At 39.6% G+C, this 23,347-nt stretch overlaps 5 protein-coding genes across 10 annotated transcripts; 2 read left to right on the top strand and 3 right to left on the bottom strand.

Moving 5' to 3' along the window:
* Positions 1–2,711: 2,711 nt before the first annotated feature.
* On the top strand, positions 2,712–3,966 carry LOC135625219 (transcription factor WRKY19-like). The gene is made up of 3 exons (XM_065129673.1): positions 2,712–3,137; positions 3,219–3,353; positions 3,416–3,966. The coding sequence occupies exons 1-3, from the start codon at positions 2,881–2,883 to the stop codon at positions 3,924–3,926; spliced, it is 903 nt and encodes a 300-aa protein (XP_064985745.1). The 5' UTR covers positions 2,712–2,880; the 3' UTR covers positions 3,927–3,966.
* A 286-nt stretch (positions 3,967–4,252) lies between these two features.
* LOC135625211 (probable GABA transporter 2) lies at positions 4,253–7,398 on the bottom strand. 3 transcript variants are annotated; one of them, XM_065129653.1, is made up of 7 exons: positions 7,021–7,391; positions 6,679–6,909; positions 6,493–6,590; positions 5,554–5,740; positions 5,142–5,272; positions 4,835–5,071; positions 4,253–4,765 (listed from the first exon to the last, which is right to left on the bottom strand). In XM_065129653.1, the coding sequence occupies exons 1-7, from the start codon at positions 7,322–7,324 to the stop codon at positions 4,376–4,378; spliced, it is 1,578 nt and encodes a 525-aa protein (XP_064985725.1). In that variant the 5' UTR covers positions 7,325–7,391; the 3' UTR covers positions 4,253–4,375. The 3 variants fall into 3 exon arrangements, with proteins under 3 accessions (XP_064985725.1, XP_064985738.1, XP_064985732.1); XM_065129666.1 differs by lacking the exon at positions 5,554–5,740 and having other exon boundaries at positions 7,017–7,398; XM_065129660.1 differs by lacking the exon at positions 5,554–5,740 and having other exon boundaries at positions 4,835–5,272; positions 7,021–7,398.
* Positions 7,399–10,232: 2,834 nt separating this feature from the next.
* LOC135625207 (ubiquitin-conjugating enzyme E2-17 kDa-like) lies at positions 10,233–14,306 on the bottom strand. Its single transcript, XM_065129646.1, has 5 exons — positions 14,240–14,306; positions 14,029–14,119; positions 13,146–13,273; positions 11,016–11,120; positions 10,233–10,583 (listed from the first exon to the last, which is right to left on the bottom strand). The coding sequence occupies exons 2-5, from the start codon at positions 14,096–14,098 to the stop codon at positions 10,440–10,442; spliced, it is 447 nt and encodes a 148-aa protein (XP_064985718.1). The 5' UTR covers positions 14,099–14,119; positions 14,240–14,306; the 3' UTR covers positions 10,233–10,439.
* A 996-nt stretch (positions 14,307–15,302) lies between these two features.
* Positions 15,303–18,753, bottom strand: LOC135625201 (vacuolar protein sorting-associated protein 25-like). 3 transcript variants are annotated; one of them, XM_065129637.1, is made up of 7 exons: positions 18,616–18,753; positions 18,309–18,431; positions 16,840–16,979; positions 16,423–16,476; positions 16,192–16,280; positions 16,031–16,106; positions 15,303–15,583 (listed from the first exon to the last, which is right to left on the bottom strand). In XM_065129637.1, the coding sequence occupies exons 2-7, from the start codon at positions 18,365–18,367 to the stop codon at positions 15,462–15,464; spliced, it is 540 nt and encodes a 179-aa protein (XP_064985709.1). In that variant the 5' UTR covers positions 18,368–18,431; positions 18,616–18,753; the 3' UTR covers positions 15,303–15,461. The 3 variants fall into 3 exon arrangements, with proteins under 3 accessions (XP_064985709.1, XP_064985704.1, XP_064985712.1); XM_065129632.1 differs by having other exon boundaries at positions 18,309–18,440; positions 18,616–18,745; XM_065129640.1 differs by having other exon boundaries at positions 18,309–18,457; positions 18,616–18,710.
* Positions 18,754–19,317: 564 nt separating this feature from the next.
* Positions 19,318–23,085, top strand: LOC135625194 (probable protein ABIL1). 2 transcript variants are annotated; one of them, XM_065129628.1, is made up of 10 exons: positions 19,499–19,537; positions 19,860–19,942; positions 20,148–20,257; positions 21,030–21,180; positions 21,255–21,354; positions 21,438–21,530; positions 21,635–21,719; positions 21,809–21,861; positions 21,950–22,050; positions 22,713–23,085. In XM_065129628.1, the coding sequence occupies exons 3-10, from the start codon at positions 20,238–20,240 to the stop codon at positions 22,866–22,868; spliced, it is 759 nt and encodes a 252-aa protein (XP_064985700.1). In that variant the 5' UTR covers positions 19,499–19,537; positions 19,860–19,942; positions 20,148–20,237; the 3' UTR covers positions 22,869–23,085. The 2 variants fall into 2 exon arrangements, with proteins under 2 accessions (XP_064985690.1, XP_064985700.1); XM_065129618.1 differs by lacking the exon at positions 20,148–20,257 and having other exon boundaries at positions 19,318–19,537.
* Positions 23,086–23,347: the final 262 nt, after the last annotated feature.

Here is a 23,347-nt window from a genome sequence, read left to right as displayed (position 1 = left end):
GTGAACATATCCATTAATTGGGAATGGCATAAAGCTCGTAACAGAGAAAACTGCAAGGAAATGAGCCATCTCCAATCTACACACAAATCCTGTCAATCCAAACACTTGCACGCATCTTCGACAACATATCATTCACTATCTCCTACAAAAACGAAACCACAATCATGCCGTCAGCACCGTTAATTAAGGGACGGTTCTTCCAGAATTGGATTAGTTCCAAATTATTCTATTTCGAATTACATATTCTGCTTGATAAAAGAAAAAAAATTAAATTAAATTAAATTGTTTTACCAAAATTCGAACCTAAATTATTAGAATTCAAATACTAACCATTATATGGTCTCTTTGAAATCAAATTGAAATTATTGGTTTCGATTCCGATTTAGAATCAGTTTATTTCTAGTTCGAGCTACATAGATGAGAAAGACTAATAATGTATTGCAGCCATAATAAAGGTGACGTGATGGTTCATTGACAAATACATTGATGATTTTAGCATATTAAAAAGGCAAATGGCATTAAATATAACATGGTGACTCCGTTAAGTTGGTTCGAAGTAGCAAGCAGATTGATGAGGGAAGAGCTTTGAAATGGTCAACAGGTTTATTAATGCTATCCGCTCCCTCGTACCGCGTAGAAATTATTGCAAACCATATTCAACGCAATAGCATTTAGTGCGTCAAGGCGACCTGGTCAAACCCTATAATCTTTCGAGGAAATGATCAGAGTCAACGTGTTCGTGAATCATACATAATCAAGGGAAGTTTATTGGAACATGCTATGGTCGAGCAGCCATGTGATCAGATTTCTTCTCCTTCTTTACTAAGAAACTGTATCATTACCGATTACTCGAAAATATAATATATATATATATATATATATATATTGAATTCATGAAAAAAATCATATAAACTTTTATGAAATACTTATTCTTGTATGAAAAAATCATTTTATCTTTATCTTCGTTGGATCCATGGTTTTCTCCATCTTGTACTGTCGTCCTTGTCTTCTTGCATTATTTATGTCTTCACAAATCTCATTGACTTTCATTGAACCCATCCTTATGCATCTTACCCATGGCCTTGATGGCTATTGACTTTTATCGTCCTAACCTCCTCCCCTCTACTACTTGTCAAATTTACGTCTCATCGTCATCATCCTTATCCATGACATAAGAACGTGATAGAGGAGAGAAGAGTTAGGACGACGGGAGTTAATAATCACATGTGTCATGGGTAAGAACAATGAGGATAAGATCGATCGGAGACAATTCGATGGGGTTCACAAAAGTAAGCATGGGTCCAACGAGGGAAGTGATTGTCTGACTGATAATATTTTTTCTAAAAAAATATATATTAAAATAGTATCCCTAATTTATTTATTTTTTCAAATTATTCTTTTAAAAAAATTTCTATTATTACAGTGTTATTGGCCTACTATGATATTTTGATCATCATAATAAAAATATTATAAAATCTAATGTAATATGACTTATAAAGTTCACATCATGTGAATAATGATCCAACAATTAAATACAATGACACGAGTGATTTTTTTAAGTCAACCGTCGTCTAATGGGTTTTTGAGGAGATGACCTGACCTTATTTGAATCAAAGGTCGGTACAAGAGCTGAAGATGAAGATGGTGGCAAGGGTTATACGAAGAACTCAACCTCCCATCCCATCCTTCGTAAAAAGACCACAGTCAATAGTTTATTCCCTCGATTTGATCTCTCCAACGTGTCGGTTAGTGGAAACCTGAGCCGAGCAGTCTCCGACAATGCATTATCTTTGTACCCACCATCGTACCATGGTCCAGCGTACACGACCAAGTGGCCCCCACATCTCCCTCCGCCTGTTCTTCCTTCCCACACCACCTCTTAAAATCTCGCCCGCAGACATCCACAGAGCTGCAATAAATGGAAATTAGGAGGCAGTTGGACCGGTTTCTTCGTTGGTTTCCATCTTCGAATCTCACCCGTCGGGTTTGATCTGATAGCGAATCAATCTTTTGGTACCGAATTGGTTTAATTCGAGTTCGACTACTTCCTTCTTCATCGGATTTGATCGGTTTAAATAGAATAAAAAAAGGGAGTAAATTCTCATATTAAATCCAAATTCAAATATATTGCTAAATGATAATAATGGTCTATCAGTCCAATAGACAGTGACTGATACGAGACAAAAATCCGTCCCAATGAAATATCGACACGTGGAGTTTGTCACATTTTGATGCTTAAGATTAGCGACTCCTTAAGATTCGACGTACGTGTCGTTCTACGGTTGGTGGACTAATGGCATGCGTGTAGTGGGGTTCACAGGTTGTGTTCATCAGAAGGCCAACACGTAAGCAGCATCCGACTGCTGACGTCACTACTCTTCTCTTCCACGCGCTTTACGCGCGAAGGTTCTCGCTCGCTTCCACCCACCTTCCGATTAATCTACCGCCGCTATGTATTACCTGATTCCTGCACAGGGTTTCCATGGTCAACCCATCCATCACCGTGTTTCTCATACAGTACGTACGGTGAAGATATGGTCAAACGTTAGATCCATCTCTCCTCCACTTCTTCTTCTTCTTCCTCCTAGAAGACCGAAGACCGGTATTTTGGGTGAATGTGTAGTACAACATGTTGAGTTCTAACGACGACATGATGAGTGGTTTCTTTGGACTTTAATCCTGGCCTTATTATATACCATCCCTTCCCTCCCTGTTCTCATCATCTCCCATCACACACACACACACACACACTCTCTCTCTGGTTTCAGCTTGGTGAGATTGAGATGCTTGTGAGCCACTTTTCCTTGTGAATTCAGCTGGATTTGTACCATCTCTTTCCTTTCCTGGACTTAAGCAGAGAGCTCTGCTTAGTAGCCCGACATGGAGAAGGACCAATGCCTTCTGCTGGCCGAGCTAGCTCGAACTCGGAAGCTGGTGGGACAGATGGAAGCTGAACTCCATCGACATTCTGCAAACGAGTCCTGCAAGGCACTGCTCCGGGAATTGTTCGCCTCGATTGAGAAGTCCATTTGCATGGCTAAGACAAGCAGACCAGACTCTTCCCGCCCCTCCTCAGGCGAGAGCTCGCAGAGCGATCCGTCCAAACCAGGCTTCAAGGATCACACGCCGAAGAAGAGGTAGATGGAGAGGAGCGATCGCTTTGTTTGCCGGTGAAACCGATTGGCATGGCTTCCTCAATCACTCGTGTTTCCTTGCAGGAAGACATTGCCCAAGTGGACTAGCGAGGTGAGAGTGAGCTCAGCCGCCGGAGGAGTCTTCGAAGGGCCTGTCGATGATGGCTATAGTTGGAGGAAGTATGGCCAAAAGGACATCCTCGGAGCCAAACATCCAAGGTGAGCTCAATGCCTCACCTTTCTTTCGTGTCAGCGATCTCATGCTCTGTAACCTGTCGCAGAGGCTATTACAGATGCACGCACCGCGTCGCTCAGGGTTGTCCGGCAATGAAGCAGGTGCAGCGATCGGACGAGGACCCGCTGCTCTTCCATGTGACCTACCATGGGATGCACACATGCCTTCGGAAGCAGGGGCAAAAGCAGCGGAGACCAAAGGAAGACGAGCATCAGACAGGGCTCAGAGTTGAGGCCTCCTCCCTTTCCTTCTCCTTCGAATCGGGACTGGAAGCTGCGGCAGCGAGGGAGAACATGTTTCCCTCACCCGCAACAATCGAGAACTGTTTCAGTAGCTCGACCTCTCCCACCTTTCGGTCGCCGGCGGCGTCCGACTCGACCTTCTTGTCGCTGTCTCGATGCGCATTCGAAGACGGAATCAAGCTCTGGAGCCCGGAATCCGACGTGACAGAGATGGTATCAGGAGCTAATTCTGCCGCCAATCCCCCTGCGGTGGACATGGATTTCATGCTCCAAGAGCTGGACTTCGAGGCGGACTTCTCCAGCTTCTTCTCATGAGACCCGGAACAGAATCCAATTCGTTACACTCACTACACAACAGTAGCTGCTCTGCTGCTGATGCTGATGTATCCAGAAGCTGAGGTTGCCTGCATAAATTCTTGAACTAAATTGTGCATAATTTTCGCTCCTTTGTTCGATCGAGGATTGACCAACGAAGATCGGTTTGCATTAGTTGTCAGTAAATCCATAAACAACACTCCACAGTGTCAAATAGTCGGAAAGGTTAATGTGACGCGATGCGAGGAGAAGATGGATGAACAGTCGTAAACATTGTAGGATCAAAAATTCCTTGGAAATCATATGCTGCCATTCACGAACAACGCTGACAGGAAGCTACGACTTTCTTTACTATGGTATTAGTACATGTGCTCTCTCTGCAGAACCGAACAATCTTGAAAACACTCATCCTCTGTTGAGAAGAGGATGAAATTGATGACTATCCGTCGTCAACCCACCACATCATTGCTGAAGAGCTTGAATTGGTGGGCGTCGAGCACCAGCTTCCTGATGGAGGCGAACGCCCCCATGATGCCGACTCCGGTGAACACAACCATGATGAAGATGTTGATCCAGTGGATCGCCGAGCGCTTGGAAGGGCCGATGGAAATGTTGTACAGAAGCATGGGGAGTACGAAATCCAGAGGGATGAACCCGATCGCGCCGACGACGGCAACGATGTCGCCAAAGAACGGGAGCATTGCAGCCATGAATCCACAGAACGCCATGTAGAGCGTTCTAAGGATCAGCCTGGGCACGAGGTTTCTCTTGGAGAACTTGCTCTTCTTGATGTCGGCTGAATTCTTCTCGATGATCTCGTAAGCGACCTGGGAGTAAACCTGCAATCGGAACAATGTTGGCATCAAGTTCCTCAGCCAAGCTTGTGCCTCATTGGATCAGTCTCTTACCAAGCCAATGGCTAAGAGTTGGAGGAGGACGAAGACGACCGCAAGCCCCAGTAGCCATGTGGGTGCCAGGGAAGGTCCCGAGTCGGGAAGAAGGCTGTTGAGCACATTGGAGTTCACCTTGTTTCCGAAGGCCCAGTAACCAGAGACTGCGGCCGAGTAGAACGTCACGATGATCACGGAGTAGCACAGCATCAGCCCTTTCACCATCTTCCCGGTGGCTGGAGGTGCCATGGTTGCCTGCATCGGTGCAGCTTGGTGGGTCAACAAGAGACAATTTGATGCAGACACCGCACTCATGTAGCTGTACCTGGATTTCCGGAAGTATTCCATTTCCATAGAGCGATGCCAGGATGGAGATGGACGTGAAGGCATTGAAGGTTCTCTGAACCCTGGATGAGTCCAATGAATAGTTCCTCGGAGGAGCATTTCTGGAGTAACCTTTTGCAAAGAAGAAAGGCAAAGGGTTGATCATTGTGCTGCTTAGGCATCTTTTTCTGATGATGGATCATAATATTACATGATCTTTATTAGATAGTATATATATCTTTATACTTGCGGTCCAACTCTCTATATGCCAGGAACATTCTCTCTGCATATACTAACAAAAGATGTGTTCTTCCATCAAGAAGAATATGATTCGCCTTATCGGCGTCTGATCAAATGATGAATCGAGTGTGATTGCTTGGAGAACAAGTGAGAGGATCGAGGAAGAGAATGACCTGCGTTGATGCAGCCTGCAGCTACGAGAGTAGTGTAACCCAAGCTCAGAAAAAGGGAGACCAGATTGATGTGCCGGAGAGAGTGGAAGGATGGCAGCTGCGAGAGAAGGATCAGCACCACTGTCACCATAACGATGAAGTGATACAGCCTCAAGGGACCATCAGGAGAAAGACTGGAGTACATGATCTGATCCATCCCGTGCACACAAGAGAGCCAATTTGCAGCACAAAGATGTTAGAATAACACAATCGTCGCATGAGAATAAACATGGAGTCTTACATCAACTTCTTCATCTGAATTAATCAATCATCACGACAAAGACACAATGGAATTCATTCTTCGGTCTTTGGTAATGAAATTGGTGCTTTCCTTTGTGTTTTATACTCTATTTTAGTGCTTTCTTTTCACCGACTATCTCATGTTGCTATCATTTCAGCACCACTGTTTTACCCATATTCCTTGACTAACACCATAAAATAAATGTGCCTAATTCCTCTTCCCAATAATGAGTTTAAGAGAGAAGAACAAGCAAGAACAGCAATTAGGATGTGCACCTGACATTTGTGTCGATGAACTTCCAACATGCAATATGGAACTTGTTGCGTACACACAATGATCACTGTCCGCATCAAACAATGCTACAGTTTGTGATGGTTCAGACGATGTTAAGGTGATTCTTTGGGCTTAATAATGAAATGGTATCAACTGTTTGACTCATTCTTCTCCAAAAGAGAAGACTGGTTAGTAATAAACAAAAGAACTATTATCGCATATTATAGTGTGTAAACTACCAAACCTTTGGATGCTATGAAGACAAAGCTTAAAAGCTCAGCAACATCAAGTGAAGAACACAAATTAAGTAAGAAAAGAATGATGAAAGAGACTTGGGAAAGAAGAAGACAAGTAAACAAGGTAGAAATCATGGAAAACAACGCTACCTTGAGGCATTCTCCGGCGAGCAAGACGCAGCCGATGCTCACTCCGGTGTTGATGGCAGTCTGGAAGAACACCACGAAGTAGAACATCCAACCGGAGCCTGTAGCAACCAGAACAAGAAGAAGAAAAGATGGTCAAGGGAGGGAAGAAGAGTGGCGGTCGCCATGGATGCGATGGGGTTTCCGTACCCAAGACGTCGGCGGCGAGTTCCCGGAACCGGATGTGCCGTCGGCCTTGCTTCTCGCAGTGATCCAGGACCTTGGACATGAGGGTGTAGGCGTAGAAGGTGACGGCGCCCACGACCGTCAGCGCCGCCAGCCCCACGCCCCAGCCCAGCCCTCGGAATGCGTACGGCAGCGTCAGGATTGTGGGGCCGACGATCGCCGTCGTGAGATGGAACCCCGCGTGCCACCAACTCCCTGTAACGCCGACGTGCATGTGGTGGAGTTAGAACCCTAGCGCTGCACCGACGAGGAGAGAGAGAGAGAGAGAGAGAGAGAGAGAGAGAGAGAGAGAGAGAGCTCACCCACCCTTCGATTCGAGGACGAAGGCGGCGCCGGCGTCGGGCGGAGGCGGCACCGGCGACGCTTCCCCCATGGAGGAGGAGGAGGCAGAGGAAGACGGGGGAGAGGCGACGATCCACGAAGCAAAGAAATGAAATATCGTTGCAGCGAGTGCGTGTCTACGTACGTGGTGGGGCCAGGTGAGGCCTACCTGCGATGGACGAGGAAGAAGACGACGACGAAGGAAGATTAATGGAGGATTGGGATTTCGGTTAAGGAGAGGGATTAGATCGGGGGTCGAACGCGACTTCCGGCTTTCCCGGGCAGACATTGAGGATTAGGAGCTCGAAAGAGGATGCAGTCGTCATGGCTTCTTCAGCTGATCTCAGCACGCAATCGAGATCGCAAATATGGAACGTGACAGCACATTTGTTCTGTTTTCTTTCCTTTTTGTTTTTTGCCCCTTTTTTTTCTCCTCCACCGGGAACGACAGCGGAGGATACCATTATTCCTCGACCTTCCCTGTTACCCGAGTGGTGATTGGAAAGAACATGATGGGGTCCTGCGGGACCTATTCTTCGATCCTGCCATCACACACGACGGTAACCTGAGGACATGAGGTCATCTGGCTCGTCGCCGACTTTGGGGCCCAGAACTCTCAACCAGTAGGCAGGCATCCTTTCCTAGTTCGTGCCTCGACACCGATAGATGAACCAGGCGCTGACCAGACCCAGGATGATAGCCGGCTTTTGATTGACCAAGTAACTAATTAAGGCATTAATTGTAGCTCCTTAATTATATATATAGAGCTTTGACTTATTACCGAGATTTTGACGTGAAAACCAATTTTGATCATTTCCATATATATATATATATATATATATATATATATATATATATATATATATATATATATATATGATTTAACTTGAATTAAATGATATGATGAGTTTATATCATTGATACTGTTCTTATCCGTGAACTGATTAAAGGAACCATGATTCGGTATTGAATCGAATTGATGTCCGATTTAATTCTGATAACTATCCTATTATATTTCGTACGATTCATGTCTCTGACTTTTCTTTGCTGCCTTAAATGTTTGTCGTGGGATCCTTTTTGATTCACAGAGTGACGCTATGTTTCCTAATCTCACTGCTCGCTTTGGATCTTTTAGTTCCTTTGATTGAGTGAGACACGATATATGCATGTCATATCCTTTTAATTCCTAAAGTACTCGAATCGAGTTTGGATAATTAGAAGTGATAGGGTCAACAGGTGAATAGTTTTCTTTGATTGAATGACCATGACAATATATTAGAAATTCCTGTGTTTGGAAATTATTTAATTATATTACCGAGATTAAAAAAAAATAAAGGATGATTTTTTAGAAAAAAATCTCTCTTTTTTTTTTTGTTCAAGGTTTCACTAGTTTTTATTTTTAATATTTCATTTGATGCTCTTAATTTTTTTATAATACCCATAATGCTCCTCACTACCGTTCACCATCTATAGCCTTCGTTCTGTTGCGAGGTATTGTTGTCTCCGTGTGATCATCTCTATCCCAATGTGAGACCCAATTGTATTCTCTTATGTTCGTCATCGAACTATCTCCATGCATCATCGGCTTCGGTGCATGGGAAGAAGACAATCATAATGGGGTTTCCTCTCCCTCCACGACAAAGCACATAGCTCATCGTGCTAAGTATCATTTGCATGAACCCACCTATCTCTTCGGCCCTCCACTCGACGTGCCTCTCTCACCTCCCATTCGAAGACTATCGTCATCACCTCTATCATGAAAGACCTCTCCTCTGTGACCATTACTAAGCACTTACCTATCATATCTCCGCCCTCCTATCTATCAACACCACTTGTGACCTCACCTAGTTGACCAATAATGATAAGCTATACTTCATCCACCGAGGTGATATGAAGGATAAGTGTATGACAAGGATGAAGTTGACGAGATGAGGCTGGTTATTCATTGTTTTCCGTGTCATCACCTCTCGCCCCACTACCAATAACCCCATCTCCCTCCTTCCTGTGCTCTTCATTCTCCATACCTCTTTCCGCATCTTTCACATTGTTATTGTTTGTAATGCCAAGGCCTTACGATGTTCATTCTCCGTATCTCTTTTCGCATCTTTCACATCGTTTTTGTCATGTAATGCGAGGCCTTAGAATGAGACGGAGGCGAGGAGCATTATGACGAGTGCTATTAGAAGATAAGGTACATCAAATGAAAAAAAAAACTATATCACTTTACGAGAAAAGATCAAAAAGAAAGATTTTTTTCAAGAAAATCATCCAAAAATAATTATTGGAATTGGATTCATAAACACCAAGTAGTGTTATGCACATGAACGTTAAAGAGTAAATAATGCCGCAATATTACGGAGTTGGACGATATTTGACGAAATAAAAGGAATTTAACTAAGAAAAGGAGTATGTTTTCAATGGAAATTTTTTTTTTTTTCAAGACCATTGCATTTGTGACATCAGAATTTAATTGGAAGTCCACCAAAGCCCATTACATTTGTGACATCAAAATTTAATTGTAAGTCCACCAAAGCCCAAAAGATTACATAAATCTACATATGCGCATACAACAATATGGAGGAATTTTCTCTTTAAAAGGACGAATTTCCTAAACAAATACTTATATTTTAAATATTTCCCGATTGATATCTCATTTTATTTTTATTTTTTTTCAAATTATACCCTTATTTAACAAAAACAAACTCAAATTGTCTTAGAATATGCTTCTGTTTGTTAGAATGTTTTATTTTGTTATAGTATTTTTGATATATTACAATGTTTTGACCACTATAATAAATAAAACCTACTTGAAAATACTGTAAAATATCTAAATAAATTTTAAACTTTAATCAAACTAATTATAAATATAATAATATAATATTATACTAATCTATAAATAATGATAAGTAAAAGAACATAATACGATATCACTTACAATATCTTTTAATAATATTTATAATATGTCAATAGCATACTATAAACACTATTGAGAAACATTACAAACGAACTAAATGAAAATACCCCAAAAGAAGAATGAATAAAATGAAAAAGGCTATAAGTTAGTAACCAAAATAGTAAGAAAACATAAAAAAAATTACAAATAAGAAAGACATTAATTTTGTGTTATGCCAACACCAAAGACTTTTTTTTTCTTTTTATTTTATTTGAGAGAACTATTGCCAACTCTCTTCTGGTAATTGAAAGTCCGAGAAAGAAGTCTTTTAAGATTCAAATATAAACTTGTAAATAAACAATCAACCATAGCAGTCGTCTGATAAGTTTGTGGGGAGGGATGGGGGGGGTTTCCTATCAGAAACAGATAATTTCAATCTTACAAGACAACAAACACCACAGATCAAGAAGAAGGGGAAGGCCCCAACAATCTTTTGTCCCATCATGATCTTTTAGCCCATTGCATACCTCTGGGTCCAGCTCCTTGCTGTGGTCTCATACTTGGTCTTATCTGCCTTGTACATATGGGCGATCTCTGGTACCAAAGGATCGTCTGGGTTTGGATCAGTTAAGAGGGAGCAGATTGACAACAGCACCTGTAAGAGAGGAAATTGCTGTTCTTAAAATCCCATTAAGCATATAATATATAAGTGCAAACATAAGGGTGATAGGGAAATAATGAAAATATAATGCATGACCAATAAGTATTCCTGCAAGATGCAAAATAAAAGAGGCACATTCATGAGGGATATGCTCCATAGTTAATAAAGCAATAACCTAAATCGACTTACAGGCTTTTCACTAAAATATATATGACCAACTTGTATCATTACATCTCACACACCAATATTTTGAACCAATGGGCCTATACAAATGTATATGAATTCTAGGTCTGGCCATGATGTGAATATACCAAAAAGAAGCAATAACATAGCACTGCTAAATCACCTGCCCTTGGTGACATCACAAATTTGATTAGTGTGATGTGCAACTGCTGAAGGATAATTGATACAAGGAAAAGAATTAACCTTGGAAATAGTCAATGCAGGGCTCCATTGTTCCTTTAAGATGTCCAGGCAAATGCTTCCATTGCTATTAATATTTGGGTGGAAAACCTTCGTCTTGAAAGCAACCTGCAGAAGGCACACTCAATAAGTTGGGGAAATCATAGAATCTATTTTTAAATGCTCAATGATTCATGAACATGTCAACCAGGGTAAGATAATCACTATATTCAAGTGAAGTATATGTCCTGTATAAATAATAGCCCTAAAAACCCTTATACTGATGTCCATGACAATACCATAGTACTTTGTGCTTTATCAATACCATAGTACTTAGTGATAAGTGGGGCGACAAATGATAGATGGCATGGATCTTGTATGCAAAAATATTATTCATGATTTATCCATCAGAATGGGACAGTGAAATTTTTTTCTTTCAATATTTAGCAATGTCGTACAATATCTACCTTGTTTATCTCTATGGCATAATGCTTCCTTACTTTTTTAGCTTCATTCTTACTTTTTGTTCTGAATAAAATGATGATAGATTTCTAACTTGAACTTCCGTGATACACTCAGATAAAGTTGCATTCATTTCCACCTCCAAAAATTATGCCATTCTTTTGAACAATAAACTTATCTCAAGTTAACCAACCAACAAAATTCACCTGTCCTTAAGGGAAAAAAAGGGCAAACAAGTTTGTAGTTCTAGATCTTTCATTAAGCTCAACTTCCATTATCTTCAGTGAGATTGTATGTATAGGAAATTTATATATGCAACAGGCAATATCCAGGAGATAAATCTAAGGTTATATGCTATAAAAAATTGTTTACATTGCCTTTCAATAAGACTACTCTGGATGGGCCTTCTTATTAACAACTATCCCAGCACGGGTCATGAATGACGGTTGATGCTCCAAAGTTATAAGGGGAAGTCAAACTTTACATGTAAAACAAAAAAACTGTCACAACTCTCGAGCATGAAATGAACAATGTTGCTAAGAATGTTTCTTTTCAATAAAGAACAGTTGTTAGAAGACCGGGTCTTAATCTTGAAGCCAATATTTGTATAGGTAACAGTCATATCAACTGTTTGATTAACCAAAGCCCTGACATTATAACCATATATGTTATATCCTAAATGGAACATGGGCACATATAGATTGAAAAAGATAAGTTGGCAAACCAAGCATAGCTTAAAAGTTTCAGTGGAGTTCAAGCTTCAGCTTTGGTTCAGATTATGATCCACACAAGCTTGAGCTACTTAATGGAGACTAAACTGAAACATGAGCATTGGATCGCTCAAAGGAGCCAAAGCTGTTGTTGAGTTTGGAAGGATGATTGGCATCCTCAGTTTTGTCAGATTTTGTGCTTCGAGGAGAATGGGTTACAATGTAACAGACTTTTTCTTCAGTAATTTAATTTAGTTTTCTTTTGTGGCAAAAGAAAAAAAAAAACATGAGCATGGCTTAGATTGTCTGAAGCACGGATCAACAATTAATAGTGACCAACTATAAAGAATGAGCAAAAATTGTGGTTTCACTAATAAAACTAGGAAGGCGGTATGTATATATATACCTTTGACAAACCTACATTTCATATATCCCCTCTATGGTTAGCATTAATATCAATAACGTCCAAAATATCTCATCTTGTAATTTTGCATATATTTTCATGCATACAGCTTCCTAAAATGATTTATCATTATCCTAGATTAAACTTGTGGCTTCTTTCATCTGATCCAAAATTAGACCAACCTGCATCTTCTCATGGTGTTAAAAAAATGACACTAATATGGCCCTTTTAGAAGGTACACTCGGAACATCTCAACAGGAAATCTGCAAGACATACAGCTCTTAAGATATTTCATCATAGCCTCTAAAACATATGTATAATTTATCATGATAAGAACAGAAATAAAAGTTTTGTGGCTTTTAAGAAAATACATATTTTAGTTTACATTTTTACAATAACAAACAAAATCATTCATATGTTCAACAATTATTTTTCCCCTATGTGTCACTATATGTTCTACCCGATTGGAGAATCAGATATGATATTAGTGAGGACAAAACAAGATTTCATTGTATGTTAAACACAAACAGATACCATATGCAGTTTTTGTTATCTCTGCTTTATATCAACAATAAATACCTTAGGTGGCTTGAATGGATAATCTGGAGGGAAGTGGATAGTGACAAGAAAAACTCCCCCTGCATATGGACTGTCTGGTGGACCCATTATTGTAGCTTGCCAATGAAACATGTCTTCAGCCACTGGCCCTGTAAGATCATCATTTGAAAATTTAGACAAATTAACTCAGATCTGGAAGAAACACAAGATGCAAAGCTTTGCAGGTTCACCAACAACCAACCAACTTTACCAGGTGCGCTAGCAAGTCAAATCCGTAATACACCGTAAGCAATCGAAAATGTTTGCTTTGAAGTCCTATCAGTACAAGTAGTTTACCTTTTCCGCACTTATACCTCAACCGGTGTGCTTACAAGCTTTTCCACATACAGTGTCCAATTGTTACGTGAAAATAATCTACTTTAGCATCCAACAAAAACGATCTAAAATAAATGGAGTTAACGATCATAAGCAACTTTACAATGAAGAAAAGACAGCAATAAAATGATCTCCATGGCATAATCAAGCAGACCTGGAGCCCAATGGGCAAACAGAATATAGTCCATTATCGACCAGCCATCAACCATAAACATTTTCCTTGATACCACTACTGTCTTTCTGGACCTGTATTACTCGAGACGCAGGAAACGAACACATGATGAAAATCACGGAAAGCTCCTTTCTAGGCATGCTAATCTTACAGAATCCTGAGCTAGCAGGCTCTGCTCGTATATAAGTTAATGTGAGGTAATCTGAAAGGCAGACATCATCTAACAAATTTCCCGCAAGCCATGATTTATTGCACAATTGGATTCAGATCTAAACCTTAAAGAAGCAACTTTTATAGAAGGGGATGAGAAACTCAAGGAACAAAGGAGAAGAGCATAGAGAAGGAGATTTGGGGCACCTGCGCTACATGAAGTCGGGGGATCCCTCTGGAGATCCTTCAGCTCCTTGATGATCCGCCTCGAAGCCATGGATCGGGCGATGACCTAAACCTAGCCAAAACACGACCACAAATCGATCCGAACGATTCAAAACAAACCGAAACAAAGAAAGGAAAGCGAAATCGATCAACGAAAACCAATAACGGAGGAAGAGAGGAGGGATTTGCTTACCGGCGTTCTATCTCTGGCGGCCGGATGTAGAAACGGGAAGAGAAAAGTGATGGGAAATTTGTGCTCGTGGGTTGCGTTTAAATCGCGGAAATGCTTCTCCACACGACTCAACTCACGAGGATCAGACACGGCTATCTCACCGCCACATCGTACCTCAAGTCGGCAACTAAGGTGGTGGGTTGATTTGACCAGAGATGAGACGTGAGCAGGCCGTGTTTGACCGCGTTCAACGCCGCGCCGTGGTAAGAGAAGTCGGCGCGCGGGAATTCCAACGACGGAGATACGTCCTCTTTATCTTGCGCATTCGTGATAGAGTTCATTATGCTAAAACGCGTACTTGACTATATATATATATATATATATATATATATATATATATATGTAATTTTACAGAAATATATCTTATATTTAAATGAAAGGGGCAAATTCGGAAATCAGTTACCAAGTGTTTTATCTTGCAAGAGAATGATGGATTGGTGAAAGTAGCAGCCAACGTAAATTTTAATGAGCTCTGTAGAAACCAAATGAACACATGAGCTTGGCTTCCATGTCAAATATTTCCTGTTAGAGAAGAACAGGAAAAAGGTGATCGTTTCATGTGGTAACTGCTACGCTACTGACTTGTTCAAGTTTCAGAACGAATGCAAAGAAATGAAGAAACCAGTAACAGCAGCAGTAGGAGCTTGAAGACTAGAAGGAGCAGCTGCTTCTTCACAAGAGCCAACAAAATATCTGCTCTGGTAAAACTATTCAGTTAGAGGCAAACTTAATCCAAGTCGGAGAAAAAAGAATGTGACTGCTGATTTAACAACAATTTGTGTATAATTATAATAAAAGATAATTCGGGTAATAGAATCAACCATTGGATGCTTCAGAGTTACAACAATGTAGTTTCATCTCCAAATTTACATAAGATTCAGCTGATTAAATAGAACGCAGCACACTGCAACAATAAAGCAAGCAGTTTTCCAAATTGACAGGAAGAGGTTGAATTTCCAATAATATATGCTGAAATCCTTGTCCATTAATCAGCACACAAACAGTTCATCCAAATAATGGAACAGAGACAAAAGGCTTCCATTTAAGCATCCAAAATAAATATCATGATGAAAATAAAGTTTCCAGTCATTCATCAGCACAATGCAGCATTAGGTAATACAAGGAGATAACTAAGGAATTATGTTTGAGAGATATGAAAACAATCAGTTTGGGAAACACAAACTTAAGCAGAGAATTTTACTCCTTCGTCATCGGCTGAGGTACCTTTGAAAATTGCTGCTTTACCCTTCTGCTCCAATAATTTCAAAGCACGCAATAGCACACCACGATCTATTCCAGCAAGCTCTTGAAGCATAGATGGAAAAGCAACATGGAGAAATGTTAGCTTGTCAACGGAACTGGGATACAAAAGAATGCAAACTAACATTCACCAAGTATCATGGTCATGTGGAATGCCAACTACATGTCCGTAATGACATGACAAGTGACAAAGGCTTATAGGAAAGGCCCCAAAGTGAACCTCCAGAAGTTTTAATACACAGACAAGATATATACAGTAATGTGGAAACTGCATGTCAACAAAAACTAAAAAATAAAAAAGTAAAATCCAGCAATATAACAAATTGGTATCCGTGAACCCATCTGAACCTGCAAAATGACTTCAGAAAAAAAAGAGAAGCAGTAGGATAAATATGGTTATGGCTATTCTCTATTTAAAAGAATATCTTTCTTTCTTACAAACTTAAATGAGTTCTGGTCTATAAAACACTGAAAAAGGAGAATTAGCATTACCAGTGCCACGTGTTTCGACTCCAAATCGTATATCTTCAATAGTCATGACACTGTCTTCAAATCCATTTTCTTTTACCTGAGCCAAAGATGCAAAGAACCAGCAACCATAAGCAAGTTGGGCTATCATTTTAATATTTTTAAATTCACTAGATTTTACACACAAAGTTCAAAATATAATCGGCCCAATCTTGAATTCTTAGCCAAAGAATTAGACATTTCTTGTGACTTTTGTCAATCCATTCTGCACGTCCTGCAAATGTTATGAACAATAACAAATATTAAAACTTCAAAGATTACAGTTATCTGCTTTACAATATGATCCAGTGTTTTTACACTGCCTCATGAAGATAATGAGGTGCACTCCAGATTTCATTAACTGGATGACAACAAACCTTCATTAATAAGAGCTGCAAGAAATACCTGCCTTGCCTCATGGCTTAAAGATCCTGCAAGCAATAGGGAAACCCTTAAAACAAAGGCATGTTTTAGAACCAAGAAATAACTAATCATGGTAGTCAAAAGAGAAACATATTCTTTGCAGAATTTTCAGCAACAGATTAAATACTATGGTTGATGGATGCAAGAACAATAACAACAAGGCTGTAGGCTCTAACTATTTCGGGTCGGCTATAGTGGATATATTTATGAAAAAAAATTGAAACCTATGCATCTCACAGTTAAAATAGACTTGTTAATTTTTTACTTTCATTCCCCATCCTGTAGATTGCAATTGTATACAAAGTATGACTTGATTTTTTACTTTCATCCCTTATCCTGTGGATTGCAATTGTATAGAAAGAATGACTTACTCTCAACGACTGGATTAGAAAAGAGGGGAAAATCTTCTTCCAAACTAATTACAAATATCTTTTGGCTTCTGCAGTAGTCAAGTATCAGCTCCTTCCACAGTTGTACTTGCTTCTCACGAGTTTCCCTTACTGGCTGTAGACTAGAAATAGCATAAGAGAGGCAAGATGCTTTGTTCAGCTTCTCTAGAGTGAAAAATTAAATTTCAAGTAAAAAGAATAGAATAAATCTTGCATGCATGGTTAAGATCACATGAACCTAGCTTGTGATTTATCACACAGTAAGAGGATTCATACTGAAAAATCTACGGGTGAGGTATCTGTCTAGAACAAATAAAAGCATTTTCAGTTGTAACAAGAGATGGATACTATAAAACAATTAACATATCATACTATGTTATATAAAAACAAATTATGTTAAGGAAATATACCACAGTATATTACTCTCATAAAAATGATAATTATTAGCTTTGTGGACCAAAATACAAATAGTTTGAAACTTCAAAATGGTTCAGTATCTAACATCAACTCGGTAACTTGACATCAGCTAGGATAAAGTACGTTCAGCATTGAATCAATTTGAGTTCTACATGAATTTTATCATCTTATTTAGAATGGTTTTCACTCTTATAGTTCTTATTGAAGCTAGGGTCAGCTTGGGTATAGTATTAACCTTAAACTTCAATTATGTTTGTTATTTATAGTAGTTGGTTGTGATAATTAATGTATGCAATAGACCGACAATTTCCATCCTTTGATTTATTTATGATTTCTAACAAAATGGAAAAGGGAACCCAGATTCAACCATTATCACTGAGAGACACATCGAATAGAAGTTACTTCATATCATCAAACGCTCGTATTGACAACATTTCATCGAATTTGGCCTTGGATGTGTTGGAGGTAGTATATGGAAAACATGAGTTCCCACAATCCAAATAACACTTGGTATGTTATGCTGGTTAAGCTCATGCAATATGAAGTACAAGATCTTGTTCACACAATTGAATGTATTATTCACAAAATAGAGATAGATCATGAAAGATCCAAAGTCTAGAAACACCATACAAATATGTCAAAGGGAAAGGAATTACATATTTAATAAATAAAACAAAGCATGCCAGTTTTTTTTGGGCTAAGTGATTTCTTTTATGGGCTGTAATCAAAACTCTAATGAAGTGTACTAACTCTTTCGTAAGTTTTTCTTTTCTTAACAAAGGGTAAGTGACGAAGGCGATATTCAAGCGGCGGACCTTATGATAAACTGGCAAAGTATTTATCAGCTAACCTAGCTAACACTTTTGACTCTTTCCAAAGTAGTGAACATATATCCATCAACAGATGCTCGATATAAGTAGGACGAAACAAAGCAATAAATTGCACGTTACAGATAGCACCAGGAATTGTTCAGATTATGATCATTATCTTTGTTTTTCCTAATCAACATGAAAGCAAGTGGTTCGTGAAATTACGTGAAGTAGGGCGGATAATTGAAGAAGTGAGGCAGCTTAAAATCCCCCAATCTCTGCATCTGAGCAACACTTGACTTAAAAGCGAAGATTTTTCCGCTTTATTCGGAGATTGGAATGCTCCAGCTTGACGACCTCAACCAAAACGCAGTCTCTTGTCAGGAAAAATCCGAGAAGAAAGGTAACACAAGAAACACATTTGTAAAAAAGAATTACGCTGTTAAACAATCGTTTCAATGCGTATCCTTTAGGAAGAATCGTGGTTGCTGTAAGACTTACGATCAAAATAGATTTAGGCACAAAGAGCTACCTGAATTAGGGCAAAGATCTCAAGACTCTTGGTCGCCGGGTAGAAGAAGATCCCTCGACGATGGGTTGGCTTTTCGTAAAGATGCCGAGCGAAGTTGGTTTGGTTTTTTTAGGTTTTCAGGGAATTCTCGAGTCGGTTCGAGTCAACTTCGGCTTACTCAGTTTGTTGGGTCGGTTCATGACGAGAGTTTTAGTTGAATGTAATCATGGTTATAAAAACCGGATTAAATCGGTCGGTTGAACCGGAAAAATCAAGAATCGGATTTTGATTAGTTTTATTCACTAATTAAATTATTTATTTTTCGAAGAAATATTATTAGAAATACTTTAAAAAATATTTGAAAAATATTTTTCCACGGGGCACGGGGCACGTGCGGGCGCCTACTCGAAGCGTGTTTGGGGAGGAGGAAAGCTCATCATGCAGCAACAACGCAGCACGTGTCCGTGGGACAGCGGAGAGCACGCTTTAAGAGAGCCCGTCGCAATCTGCTTTGCTTGTAGTCCTCATGTTGGTCCACCTAATCGACTGCTAGTTGATCCACTGCGTCATGTCCATATCACCAACATCCACCTCTGCCCACCGTAGTCACATCACACTTTCCCCACCCCGCTTTACGATCCGTGCTCGATCGGATTTCGAAGGCAACCAACGGTGATAAGGCATCTTCCCATTTTCCCGGTATTGCTTCCGCTTCAATTCCCGTCGGCTCCACGCCTAATCCATAAGAGGGAGGCGAGCGGACGACGGAGTTAATTGCCTAACCGCTCCCGCTCCCCCCTTTCGTTCGGCTCATTTTTGCCCGATCGCTGGAGTGGTGTGGGAGAGGAGCGGGAGGATGCAGCAATGGCGGTCGGAGAGCGGCGCCATGACCTTCGACGAGGTCTCCATGGAGAGGAGCAAGACCTTCGTCAAGGCTCTGCAGGTCTTTCTTTCCTCCTCTCCATCCGATCCGGTTTCTTTGCTTGTTCTTCCGCGTCCAGATCTGATCGGTTTTCCTTTCATACTGTGAAACCTTCTTGATTTGAGCTCTTGATTGTTCTGTTGATTGTTTCTTTTGGTGCTGATGTTAGGGTTTCTGTGGTCGTTATCCGGTTTTCTGATTGCTTCTTGATGAATTCCGTTCACTCCCATCTCTTGTCGCCTGATCGCTCTGTTCACCTGCAATCCTGGATTATTTTAAGCCGTGGAATCATTTGAATGTTACTATGCTGTGGACGTGATCTGCTACTCGATACTGTGTGCAGGAACTCAAGAACCTGAGACCACAGCTCTACTCTGCTGCTGAGTATTGTGAAAAGTCTTACCTTCATGGTGAACAGAAACAGATGTAAGGTCTTCTATCTAAGTAAAAGTTTTTGAATAATTGATTATGATGCTTTGTTTATGATTTTTTTCATCGAGTAATATGTCGTTTTTGGATGAAATATGTGTTGAATCTTCTAGATTCATTGGTCAAATACAAAAGATGATAAAAAATTGCCTTATTTCTGTTAAGAAAACATGTTAATCCTTGGAGCTTTCTTCTCCACTAGGAACATTCCACGCTATGCCCAAGCTGTTATATACACAACGTGATGGCTTTGGAGATATCACTGTTATGATATGTTCATGATGAGTTAGTGATGATGAACAACATAAAAAGGTGAGACTAGTAAAATTGAGATATTACATAACTAACCAGATCAAAATTCTTTGTTTAGTGATCCTGGCCTGACTTTTGCACGCAGACTCTTTGCAGAATTTTGACATCTTTATTGATGATGAATTGATTTTATATTGTGGAAAGCAGAATCTTTCTATTCATTGATTTAAGATATTACTGAGTATGAAATCATTGAGTATTGAGATGTTCTCTTTAGTTATACTTCTCATAGTTATTAAAAGAAACTAATTTAATTTAAGAGAGTGTGAAGAATGCATGCACGGTTTGTCCTTTATTCTCAATCTCTTCTGCTTTGTATCCTACAGAGACACACTTGGCAAATGAGTTGATATGTTCTAAAGTTTGCCTCCAGAAGGCAAAAAAGCTCACCAATTCAAGGAGAAGAAATAAGAACTTGCATCCTGCAACTTTTCTTAGTCATGATTTAGAGATAAACTAGGCTGACAGTACAGCTGCCGTTCTTAGTCATGATCATTAATCAATTACTCTTCCCTTCCTATGGATGGCCAAAGAAACACATACCAAGTTTGGTTGACTATCACTAGAGTTATTATGTACAGCATTCAACAAAATCACTCCTGTTTCTTATTTAATGGAAACGATGGATGTATCATCTGCCAAATTGCACTTAACCGAAGTCTAGAATTTTTTTTAATTAGCTTGGTTGTCATTTTTTTTCCTTTGTTACGATAAATTTGTTTTCTAAATGCATATATTTGCATCATATTAAATGTTTAAGCAATTTTATTAGGGTATTGGATAATCTAAAGAATTATGCTGTTCGAGCCCTTGTGAATGCCATAGATCATCTCGGCACAGTTGCTTACAAACTGACAGACCTGTTTGAACAACAAATGCTTGATATATCAACCATAGAAATGAAGATTTCATCTTTAAATGTGGTATGTTTGCTCTGTTCAAGTGGTAGTACACCTGACATTTCATACAGAGGTAATTTTTGCTGCTTGTGTTTCAGCGAACTTTTACTTGCCAAGCTTATGTTGATAAAGAAGGTCTTAATCAGCTTCAAATGTCAGCAAGAACTTCGAGACATCACAAGCATTACATTTTACCAGGTATGTTCCAGAATAATGATGTTATCCTTTTTCTAGGGAACAGTAATATCATATATCTGACCTTTTTGTTTAATCGAAGCCAGATTCTGTCGGTAACAATGTGCAGAATAAATCACATATACCAGCTGATGGCAATGTGAATCCTATTCAAGCAAAATCTCATTCTCATGCTCCAGGTCTGAAGCTATGCTTTTTATGCATTTCTTTTTTCTTTTGATCGTATCTTCATGTGTATCATATGTTGATGCCTCATGAGAACTTCCATTTTTTGTTGTTAAAGGAAAATCCACATCAAAAACTCTTTCGTGGCACCTAGCTTCAGAAGTTAATTCTGCATCAAATGGATCTTCCCTTACAGCACCATGGTAAGCTTCTGCATTTTGCTACCAATAAACTCCTGATAATACTAGAATTTAGGTAATTCTCTTATATGTTTCGATTGCTTTTTTTGCAGCACTCAGGACGCTAAAACCCCTAAAGTGAATTCTAAAGTCTTCCACCTTTTAGGTATTGTTATTTGTTGATGCTTTCTAGGCAAGATGCACCTGTATTGTTGGAAGCTATTTTTTGATTTGCAAGGATATGTAAATATCAGTTGCAGAAGAGCCTGCTCCATCACTGCCCTTATCAAGTCATCTTCGGGCATCTAGCGGAAATGTGACTTTTGATATGACTTCAGACAAATTTGGCTCGATGGTAAATTTCATATCAACTATTATCTTATAGACCAATTTACAACTTAATGGAATCCTAGTTTTGCTCTGTTCTTAATGTTTCAATATTATGAGATATAACTTTTGAGGGCTCCTGGATATTTGGGAGATATAGACTTATTCATGTACTTTTGGTAATGAGTTTTATTATCCTTGAGCCATTCTTTTTCATTGGCATCCATATGAATTATCACACTAAACAAATGCTTTACGATGTGTCCTTAGATATGTTAGTTCCAATGATGCTAGGACTTGGCTTTTCCACTCTCACCACAACCATGTAGATGGGTGCTGGTATAGGATATGTATTAATTTGGGCAAAATCAGGTGAACTCGACCAATCCAGGCTACAAATGTCCTTTCTGGATGATATTGTTATTCCCTTTCCCAACATAGAAGATAGGATGCTGGTCGCAGGAGGAGGTAGTTTGTTGACTACCACTATTGTGCCATTGTTGGTGCCACCCTGCACCATGCAAAGATGTTTTTGCCACGAGCACCAGATAGACATGGAGAGGAAGAGTTGGGATGGGGCCATTCTTTCCTCTTTTTGGGAGCTGCTAGTTGGTTTACTACGTGCAGAAGTTACTATCTAAATTATTTCTTCCCCTACATCTAACCAGTGGTTGACATGTTTCTTGGCAGGATCCTTTGGGTGCTTCAAAGCCATCAACATCCAAAACCTTTGGCAGTCTCAGTAAGCTTGAGATATATAGGCCTCATTCTCGCAGTAAGAGCATGCTTTCAGCATTTTTCACCAAAAACAAAACCTTCAAAACAAGAAAGGTTTCAGTCCCCTGATGGATTTCATTCTGATCAAAGATTCTGTTTCCCAGAACAACTTGTTGCACTGTTATTTTTTGCCGAAGCCCTGTATCTTGGTGACATAGCCAGGAAATATATATTTGGTAATTGTCCTCCACCTGCTGGATGTATTCCCTTCCAGCTGATCATATTGTCTGTCTACCTAAAAGACTTTCCAACATTAAAGTTGATATCAAGTGTTACCGTTTGATGAGTGTATTTTCATTTATTGGTGGGTTCTCTAGGTGCTTCTAAATTCACCATCATGTTAGATTTCACAGAAAAGATTTACTTCTTTCCCACCTCCTATATATATATACTGTTTTTCTTGGAAGTTTCAGACGAGAAAAGGTTGCAACTAAGCTAAAAGCCTTACCAACAGCTTAGATGGTGTTAAAGACTGTTTTGCTTCAAGTAAGTGTGTTGCTGGGCATTGTTACTATAAAATTGTTTATACTATTCAAGATATCATTTGT

The sequence above is a fragment of the Musa acuminata genome, chromosome BXJ1-3, assembly GCF_036884655.1.
Source record: "Musa acuminata AAA Group cultivar baxijiao chromosome BXJ1-3, Cavendish_Baxijiao_AAA, whole genome shotgun sequence".
Lineage (NCBI taxonomy): Eukaryota > Viridiplantae > Streptophyta > Magnoliopsida > Zingiberales > Musaceae > Musa > Musa acuminata.
This window is presented reverse-complemented; position numbering and strand designations above follow the sequence as displayed.

Excerpts from the sequence above, each read along its gene's own strand:
- LOC135625219 (XM_065129673.1), top strand. The coding sequence starts at position 2,881 with ATGGAGAAGGACCAATGCCTTCTGCTGGCCGAGCTAGCTCGAACTCGG. Across the intron at positions 3,138-3,218 it reads GATCACACGCCGAAGAAGAG|GAAGACATTGCCCAAGTGGA; the intron begins GTAGATGGAGAG and ends GTTTCCTTGCAG. Across the intron at positions 3,354-3,415 it reads CTCGGAGCCAAACATCCAAG|AGGCTATTACAGATGCACGC; the intron begins GTGAGCTCAATG and ends AACCTGTCGCAG.
- LOC135625211 (XM_065129653.1), bottom strand. The coding sequence starts at position 7,324 with ATGTCTGCCCGGGAAAGCCGGAAGTCGCGTTCGACCCCCGATCTAATC. Across the intron at positions 6,910-7,020 it reads CTTCGTCCTCGAATCGAAGG|GGAGTTGGTGGCACGCGGGG; the intron begins GTGGGTGAGCTC and ends TCGGCGTTACAG. Across the intron at positions 6,591-6,678 it reads ACTCGCCGCCGACGTCTTGG|GCTCCGGTTGGATGTTCTAC; the intron begins GTACGGAAACCC and ends TGGTTGCTACAG.
- LOC135625207 (XM_065129646.1), bottom strand. The coding sequence starts at position 14,098 with ATGGCTTCGAGGCGGATCATCAAGGAGCTGAAGGATCTCCAGAGGGAT. Across the intron at positions 13,274-14,028 it reads CCCGACTTCATGTAGCGCAG|GGCCAGTGGCTGAAGACATG; the intron begins GTGCCCCAAATC and ends ATGATCTTACAG. Across the intron at positions 11,121-13,145 it reads ATCCATTCAAGCCACCTAAG|GTTGCTTTCAAGACGAAGGT; the intron begins GTATTTATTGTT and ends TGCCTTCTGCAG.
- LOC135625201 (XM_065129637.1), bottom strand. The coding sequence starts at position 18,367 with ATGCAGAGATTGGGGGATTTTAAGCTGCCTCACTTCTTCAATTATCCG. Across the intron at positions 16,107-16,191 it reads CCGATTATATTTTGAACTTT|GTAAAAGAAAATGGATTTGA; the intron begins GTGTGTAAAATC and ends TCTTTGGCTCAG. Across the intron at positions 15,584-16,030 it reads AGTCGAAACACGTGGCACTG|AGCTTGCTGGAATAGATCGT; the intron begins GTAATGCTAATT and ends CTATGCTTCAAG.
- LOC135625194 (XM_065129618.1), top strand. The coding sequence starts at position 19,451 with ATGCAGCAATGGCGGTCGGAGAGCGGCGCCATGACCTTCGACGAGGTC. Across the intron at positions 21,355-21,437 it reads CAAGCATTACATTTTACCAG|ATTCTGTCGGTAACAATGTG; the intron begins GTATGTTCCAGA and ends AATCGAAGCCAG. Across the intron at positions 21,531-21,634 it reads ATCTCATTCTCATGCTCCAG|GAAAATCCACATCAAAAACT; the intron begins GTCTGAAGCTAT and ends TTGTTGTTAAAG.